The 9,073-nt window shown below is 42.1% G+C and overlaps 1 protein-coding gene across 1 annotated transcript; it reads left to right on the top strand.

Annotated features, from left to right (window-relative positions):
• The first annotated feature begins 2,704 nt into the window (after positions 1-2,704).
• Positions 2,705-7,230, top strand: shisa3 (shisa family member 3). Its single transcript, XM_061726193.1, has 3 exons — positions 2,705-2,927; positions 3,033-3,308; positions 5,514-7,230. The coding sequence occupies exons 2-3, from the start codon at positions 3,035-3,037 to the stop codon at positions 6,143-6,145; spliced, it is 906 nt and encodes a 301-aa protein (XP_061582177.1). The 5' UTR covers positions 2,705-2,927; positions 3,033-3,034; the 3' UTR covers positions 6,146-7,230.
• Positions 7,231-9,073: the final 1,843 nt, after the last annotated feature.

Genomic DNA, 9,073 nt, shown 5'->3' with positions numbered 1-9,073 from the left:
GTGTGATCACCCAGCCAACCATGTAGAGTTTACTCAAACGTTTGTGCAAAAGGTACGTTTTTAGTCTGCTTTTGAAAGAGGGCCCTGTTAGAGCAGACCTTAGTTTCTAGTAGAGAGTGGGACCGTAGTGACTGAAAGCACCATGAGCAGATCTAGTGTGAATTCTAGGTATGATGAGAAGACTCTTATTTGATGATCTTAGGGATCTGTCCGGTATGTGTTCAGTGAGCATGTCAACCATGTAGGAGGGAGCTAAGCCATTCATAGATTTAAAAACAATAAGAAGTACTTTAAAATCTACTCTTTGTTTAACAGGGAGCCAGTGAAGAGAGGATAAAACAGGAGTGATGTGTTCACCTCTTGGTTTTTGTTAGAATTCTGGCTGCAGCATTTTGAATAAGCTGGAGTTTATGTAACACTTGCTTTGTTAGTCCTGCAAAAAGTGCATTGCAATAATCTAATCTACTGGAGATAAAACCATGAACCAACTTTTCAGAGTCTGATTGTGACAGAAAGCATCTTACTTTAGATATTTTTCTGAGATGATAGAAGGCAGTCCTGGAGACATTAGCTATGTGTTTCTGGAAGTTAAGATCAGCATCTAAAATAACACCCAAGTTATTGACAAGTTCACAAGGTTGGTTTGTAGCCAACATCCCCGGCGAGAACAAAAGGGAGCAAACAGCTGTAGCTACAGTTACAAGAAAGACAGCATGCATGCACGCACGCACGCACGCACACACACACACACACACACACACACACACACACACACACACACGGACCATTTTCAGCTTAAACATTTGTGGCAGGAAAAATGGAAAAAAAAAACATATTTAATTGAAGCTCATAAAGCAAATCGCCTTAAGCTATTCTCATGTAACTTGGTACAGTTGTAGTCAAGGAGTTGCTGAATCCAGGCAGCTGAGTCTTTATCATTATGTGCATTGCTATCATGGTGTTTTCCGCTGTGCAACCTAAAAAAAAAATTAGACGACAGTAAAAATTTCATTTTTTTCTTTGGTTTATCACAATTTGCTCAGGAAAGTGAACATTAACAATTTTTCTGACACTGGAAATGTATGCTGTAAGATCTTAGCTATCAATTGAGACCAAGATTATGCATATTGTACTTATAATTGTGGAGATATTGTTGATTTAATTTGGATAGGCCTGTTCACCCCCAATATCCCTAGGGGTGAACAGGTTAAGAAAAGTACATTAGTGAATGTTATTTATTTTCTACGTGACTACTAAAAAAGGCAATTTTATTAACAAATAACCTGATTAGACTGATTAGGCCTACTACATCTGTCAATAACCGGATTATCTGACGGATTTATTAAATAACACAAGGCAGCATGTAATGTCGGTTGTAATTATAGTTTACATATATTGGCTCTGTCACCGTTTGGCAGGAAACTTTAAAAAAAAACAACAACAAAAAAACCTGCAGAACTAAAAGTTTGGTTCACCACAAGGGGGCGCCAAATCAATAATTTTCAAACGGCGTACGTTTTAATTGATGGATGGGCTGGCTAACATGTATTCTCATGTGCACATAAATAGTCTCAAACAGATCGGGAGTTTCTGTAACCTAAAGCCCACATCAGCTGCTTGGCCAGTATTGATTTATATATGCCATCATGCCAAACGTCTAAATTTTGTACAAGCTATGCACATGAAAGTATTGGCTACACAATAGTATTTAAATAGATTTTTAGTTATTGTAGCCAAGGCTTCATGGGGTCTTACACCTTATACCTCAGTCTGAAGCACGTTTTATACCACAAAAATAGGAAAAATGTCCTCTGAGAGACACAAAGGGTCCAAGTAGAAAATCGAATTAAGCAAAGTTTGATCTCTGAGGATATAAAACAACCAAACAGATCTCAACTGATTACAATACAATTACCACAACAGATGTAGCCTACAAAATGAACTCAAAGAGCTGGAAAAAATTGACAAGAGGGACACAAATCTACTTAAAGGAGTTGCTCAATTATCAGCAGGGAGGCAAAAAAAAAAACAGTCACAATGATACATAAAATGTCCACAATGAGGGGCAAAATCACCATAAAGAAACGAAGAAAGACCACAAAGGGGCACAAATTGACACCAATGAGACGCTGATTTTCCACAGGAGGCACGAAATGACCAAGGACAACAAAGGCAGAAGGGACAAAGCGCTGCAAAAATATAATTCGATGCAAGGTGACTGAAACCACAACATGTGAAACCCCCCAAAATGTTGTAAAAAAAAAAATAAATAAAAAAAAAATCAACAGGCAAACAAAGACACCCACAAATAAATATAAAAATAAACAATTCATAATTTCAGCATGTAATATAGATGCCTTTCAAACGGGCAACATTAAATAAGTCAATTGAGATCATGAATGGTTTTGGTTTTTGCGTCCAGGATCACTGCATGTGCCGCCGCACCACGTGACCGCACACGCACCGTTAAAGCCTGATTTATGGTTCCGCGTTAAATCGACGGCGTAACCCATGCCGTAGGGTACGCGGGCGACGCGCACCGTACGTGCTGGTCGCCGGGTACCCTACGGCGTGGGTTACGCGTAGGTGTAACGCGGAACCATAAATCAGCCTGTTAGGACTCTACGTACGCGCTTACAAAAGCCCGATTCACAAAAGCAGCGTCTCCAGCGAGCTGGTGGTCACAACCTCTGCTTTATGAGGGGCAGGTTGTTGGTCATCGCGCTGCTGCCCATTCCCCTGTGTTTGGACCTAAAACAAGTTCACTGCAGATGTTTTTTTTTTTTAATAGTTTTGTTTTTGTTTCTCAAAGTAATTTAAAGTAAAAGTGGAAACTTTGGTGAAGATTCAATTTAGGACTTTTTTCTGTTTCGCTTGGGAAGCTGTTGCATCAAACCAGTGTCAGTGTGGATGCTGGAAAGATGACGGTAACATAACTTTACATGAGCGGCTCCAGTTTTGATTTGAGTGTTTTTTTTTTGTTTTGTTTTTTTGATTTAATTTGATCCCTGAGTCCGGATCTCGGTCCCCAGGAATGGTGCGCTGCCTGCTGCGCTGCCTGCTGCTGGGATATCTGACCTGGAATCTGCGGATCTCGGACGCTCAGGGGGAATACTGCCATGGCTGGCTGGACTCTAATGGGAATTATCACGACGGCTTCCAGTGTCCGGAGGACTTTGACACCATGGACGCCACCGTGTGCTGCGGCTCGTGCTCGCTGCGCTACTGCTGCGCGGCCGCGGACGCGCGCCTGGACCAGGGCGTCTGCACCAACGACCGGGAGCTGGACGACACCCAGTTTGCAGCACGTAAGTGCACGGATTTAAAAACTCTTTTGTCGTCTCACATTTTTGCTTTGGGGTTGGGGGGTCGTCTTCACGCGTGAGTTTACAATGTCCACCTAAAAAGCTCAAAATTAGTTTGGATACAACACCAGAAAGTGCATCAGATGATCAACAACACTGCAAAAACTAATCTTATTTCTAGTTAAAATGTCTAATTTTTAGTGAGAAAATCTCATTACACTTAAAACAAGAGTCATCACCAGAAAAATAACTTGTTATTTGACAATTTTCACCTGTTTCAAGTAAATTTTCACAAATATTCTTGTTAAGATTTTGAGTTTTTCCAGTGAATTAACTTGTATTTCACTTTGTAATTAAAGCTACATACATAGAAATGAGAGATGGGCATTCACGGTTAGTAGGAGTTGTGGCAGTTCTTCCAGCAGAGGTCAGAGGCCAGCTGAGACATGAGGACAGAGCAGAGCAAAGTTAAAGTTACACTTTCCTGCAGCCAAATCTATCTAAACTTTGAAATATATAAATCCAAAATTGAACACGCTGAAGCTTTTTCCCTTGTGAGAAGAAATGCACATATTCAACACCACCTCTCTACGCTGTTGTTAGGAGTTATGTTTTTTAATCATTTTTTACAAGATTGTGATATATTTTTTACGACTGTTTTTCACCTCGGCTTTAAAAATTTTATATGCCGTTTATGTCCAAATTCAAGCTGTTTTAAAGTTGGAGTTTGAGCATTAATCAGCCAATAAGTTTAGTTTCCACCACGTGCTTTTATCTCTTCTCCAGAAGCCTAATTTTACCTTGGAGCTCTCCACATCATTATCAGCAGAACGAGGGAAAGCTGGATGAGGTTTTGATGATAATGCCAATCTGTTGCTTAAATAATGTTCACAAAACAAAGGAGTATGAAACATGATAAAGTTGTGGTGATTGCAGAGCAGGAATCCGGAGTCAATGCTTCCTCTCAAAAGATGTTGGACTGACAAATACAAAGCACATTAGGTCCAAATGTGATGCAGAAACTAATTTCTCTAGTTTTTCCACACAAGTGCCCAACATTAACCTGCTGCTCGTCGTGGAGTCTTTAATAACAGGCTACCTTACAGTCCTGAGGGTTTCATCAGTTTTCTTTAAATTTCCCCCAAGCGGATAAGCTTATAAGCCGTTAACTGATTGGACCCACAATATCCTATTTGTCCCCATTAAAATAAATAAACGATGGTTGATTTTCTCCCCGGGCGCAGATGGGGGTCACGAAGTGTAACGTGAGATTGTTTGTGTGTTCAGCAGGAATGCGTCTCTATTTCATTCGGGGCATTTTGAAACGATATGATGTGATTGAAAGTGTTGAGTTTGACAATGTTATTGGCAGTCGTCCATTGGGTAAGACTTTAACATCTCTATTTAGGAGTTATAGGCGTTATGTAATGTGCACGTCAGAGTAATTCCTCCTGTAGCCAAAGGTACAGTGCAGTTGTGAAGAAATAGTGATACATACTATAAAACAGATAAATACAGAAGATCAATCAATAACGTAGTGCATAAATCATTCTCAAAACAGTTAAGTGTACACAAACTAGGAATGGGCGATATTTTACCATTCACGATAAACCGTCAAAAAAATTCCCCACGGTAAGAATTTGTCATCTCACGGTAAAAACGATAAATTGAGGAAATGAGCCTGAAAGAAAGAAAGAAAGAAAGAAAGAAAGAAAGAAAGAAAGAAAGAAAGAAAGAAAGAAAGAAAGAAAGAAATGAGCATGAAAGAAAGAAAGATAGAAAGAAAGAAAGAAAGAAATGAGCCTGAAAGAAAGAAAGAAGAAAGAAATGAGCCTGAAAGAAAGAAAGAAGAAAGAAATGAGCAAGAAAGAAAGAAAGAAAGAAAGAAAGAAAGAAAGAAAGAAAGAAATGAACCTGAAAGAAAGAAAGAAATATTCCCGTTGATGACACTTTTTGTATTGGTATTTTTTTTATCGTTATTGGGTTAAATGCCAGAAATTATCGTGATACATTTTTTTGTCCATACCGCCCATCCCTAACACAAACCTTCTTCATCTTTGATTTAAGTGTTTTTCCAGCCTTTTAAAAAGGTGTTTTGTGTGTTTTTGTTGGACGAATCAAACTGTTTACTGTGTTTGATGTTACACACATTAATGAGCTGATGTTTCTGTCACGAGTCACATGATGTTGTGTGTCTCCCCCTCTCAGAGCCCGTCTACGTTCCCTTCCTGATGGTGGGCAGCATATTCGTGGCCTTCGTCATCGTGGGCTCGCTGGTGGCGGTGTACTGCTGCACCTGCCTGCGGCCCAAGCAGCCGACCCAGCAGCCCATCCGCTTCTCCCTGCGCAGTTGCCAGGGCGAGACCATCCCCATGATCCTCACCACGGCCGCCCCCAGCCTGCGCGCCCCGTCCCGGCAGTCCAGCACGGCCACCACCAGCTCCAGCTCGGCCGGCGGGGGCAGCTCCATGCGGAGGTTTTCCCTGGGGGGTCCTCATCAGCATCCGCAGCAGCAGCATCCGCAGCAGCAGCAGCAGCAGCAGCAGCAGCAGCATCAGGGCTGCCTGGTGTCCGCCACCATCTCCTCCTCAGCCTCCACCCCCAGCCAGACCTCACAGACTCTGCCTCCGCCGCCCCCTCCCCCCTACACGTCCCCCCCAGCAGCCCTGACGGGAGGCGTCCAGCACTCGCTGTCGCCCGCCCACACCCAGCTGCAGCTGCACCAGCCTCCTCACCCGGCTCAGGCCACCGGCTTCCTGCTGCCCCAGCAGTACTTCTTCCCCCTGCAGCCCGACGCCTTCACAGCGACCAAGGGCTTCGCCGACTTCGGACAGAGCTGACAGGTCTCCCAGCAGGGGGAAAAGGGAGGGATTAACTGAGTTTTATAGAGCTGGACGCGAGCCGGTGAGGACAAGTGCGGAGCAGCACAGCTGGTGCTGCAGAAGGCTCAGGCTCGGGTGAACAGGCGTGCAGAGAGCAGCAGGAACACGACCGAGACTGGGGCGCTTTCCAGCAACAGACTTGCCAGGGGCTATTTCTGAATTGTATGCACTTTTACATTGTAAATAGATCTTTGTGGTCCTTTTGTTTTGGTCATTTCATAGACGTCATTATCGAGTGGAGACCAGGGAGTTGTTTTCTGACAATCAGATGGACCTCTGAAAGAAAAAAAGACCTTTTCTTTTCCTGTAAGATGCTGATCAGAGTTGTTACGGCAAATAAAAAGTGATCTCTGGTAATTGCTGGGGACTGATATCTGTGAAGATTGCTCAATGACATGGTGACAACTCCCCATCACTGAGACGCCAAGGAAACTGGAGCGGCGGGGCCTGCGCTGCAGCTCCCTACCTGTCGCTTAGTCTCGCGCCAGACTTCACAGCAGGAATGCAGAGCTGAGATCCGTCATTGTCAGTGTTCAATGAGCATGGCGTGGTCACAGTGTCAAAATCAACTCGCCCCAGAAATCGAGGTTTAGGTTTTCAAGCAGCAGGTACGGCGAAGACTCCACAAAGACGGCTCTGTTCCCCGGTTACCTGACTGTGAAATAGACCTGGCGGTCGGTGTCTCCTGAACCCTGCCAGCCGTTCGGTTGCAGGCACAATCAGAGATCCATGAAGTCGGCACTTTCATCCCCAAATCCAAGACGAGTATCTGCTTCCAAAATACATATCTGAGGAGATTCGAGTCTTCAACTCTCAGCTGTCAGTTTGAACTTAAGTGAAACATTCTTTGCCTCTCTCATATTAAAAAAGATATATATGTGTATATATAAATATACAACTTGTGGACACATTTCCATGATGTTATCTGAATATTTTGGAAATATAATCCATCATGTATTTGACAGGTAAAAAAAAAAAAAGTACTTTTCTTCTAAATTATCCCTCCAGTTCTTCCCTCTAACAATGTTTTTAATTAAAACTGTTGCGTGTCTTTTATAAGTAAACTTCTGCTTTTCCTTTTTTCTCTCCAGATTTCTTTTTAGGAAAACATTAAACCTTTATTTACTCAGATAATGAGATCAAGAACACATTACAATTACGATTCCAAAGATTTTCATGTAATCAGCGGTTGTTGTTAACATTTGTGGTCTTTTTTTTTTTTGTTTTCCCTCAGTAGTGACTGTTTTGTAGTTACAGTCATGGGAAACCATCTATGTACCACCACGGTTGACAACAACCGCAATCATTCATGCAAGTTATGTCTGCAGCACAAAAAAGCAGCAACTTCCTCCATCTTTTTGTTGTGGGTCAGCTTTAAACATTGCAGCGAGTCACGAGACAAGAATGACCAAGAGCAGCATATAGCAATTATTTCCAAGTGACCTCTTTATTAAAACAGCGTGCCTTTGTTTGGCTCCACTGAAATAAGATACGTCATCTGTTGTTTTGTTGCAGAAAACATAGTTTCGCTATAAAGAAGAAAAAAAAAAAAAGCTTGAAGTAATAAATCACACTCGCTGCCACCGTGACGAGAATCGTCACATAATCAACTCAGAAATGTTCATGGATAATACTTTACATCTGTTTTGGGCTCAGATAAATCATTTTAATTATTGACACCTAATAAACCTTTTCTAGATTATTTTGTCTAAAAATGTCAGAAACATGATTTAACAGTTGTAAATAGTAAGAAATGATGTACTTTTGAGAAGTTTGTACAAGTGAATCATTGAGGAATTAATTGATCTATTATAGCAAAACACATTTTGAAGTCATGAAGCTTAAAGGAACATTAGGGAGTTTTAGGACCCACAGGTTTATTATGGGATGGTAGGGAGTGTAAACCTTTGTTCAGGCTCAAAATGATGTAAATCAAAGCGGTGTTTAGCGAGAAGAGATGATACATTTGCAGCACGATGACAATTAAGTTTAATTGATCCATTTTAAAACTCAAAAATGTCATTCTGCTGCAGAGATACATGTTCTTCAGATGTTCTTACATCAGACGTCATATCAGAGGTCGTAATGCGGACTGCCTGCACTTCTTCTAGCTTAAATGACACATGTTCAGTCACAGTCTCACACAGTCTGCTTAAAGCAGTTTCAGACGTATTTCTGACCCGTTCTAACTGCACCGCTACTCCAAATGTTCAATTAAGTGGTAGAATGTGACAGTCAGTCATCCAGGACAACACATTCTACTTTTTTTGCTTTCTTTGGGGAATTTCTCTCCGTCCTCCCCTTTGAACTTAATCCACTCCTCACGTCCACCTGATTGCTCCATAATAACTTATCAAGGTTTCCAGTTTTACATTTGGCAGTGCTCATTCCACCTCTGGAAACCGTATCCTTGCATAATGAGCACAACAGCGTAAAATAACACCACACTGTCAACATAATGTGGCTACTTGGTGACTATCTCAGCCCTACAACTTGTCTACCTGCAGACTCAAAACAATTGACAAAGCAGTGTTGTTTAACGTTGTGTGCTGACCTTTGCGGCAGTGAAGAAAAATGGATTTAGTTTATAAAGATTATGTGGTATCGGAAGGTGCATGCATGTAAATACTCACGGATCCCAATACCTGATTTTTGCCTCATGAATATCTTTGCGTCCCTTTCCTTTAAATGTGTTAAACCCCTGAAAGTGTGTTTAGGACATTGAACAGCCCAGCTGGCCTCCGGCAGGAGGGTCCCCCCCCAGCCCCCCGAGTCTCGCACTCAGAAGGCACGCTGTTTCCCAGTGGCCAGCCGCGGTACTGCAACAAAAAATCCCATGGGGCCCAGAAAGCTTTTTTCCCATAGACCGCAATAGTAAAAGAGAAG

This window comes from Cololabis saira, chromosome 7 (assembly GCF_033807715.1).
Source record: "Cololabis saira isolate AMF1-May2022 chromosome 7, fColSai1.1, whole genome shotgun sequence".
NCBI lineage: Eukaryota > Metazoa > Chordata > Actinopteri > Beloniformes > Belonidae > Cololabis > Cololabis saira.
Note: the sequence above shows the minus strand (reverse complement) of the source record. Positions and strands in the feature narration are given on the sequence as shown.

Excerpts from the sequence above, each read along its gene's own strand:
- shisa3 (XM_061726193.1), top strand. The coding sequence starts at position 3,035 with ATGGTGCGCTGCCTGCTGCGCTGCCTGCTGCTGGGATATCTGACCTGG. Across the intron at positions 3,309-5,513 it reads CGACACCCAGTTTGCAGCAC|AGCCCGTCTACGTTCCCTTC; the intron begins GTAAGTGCACGG and ends TCCCCCTCTCAG.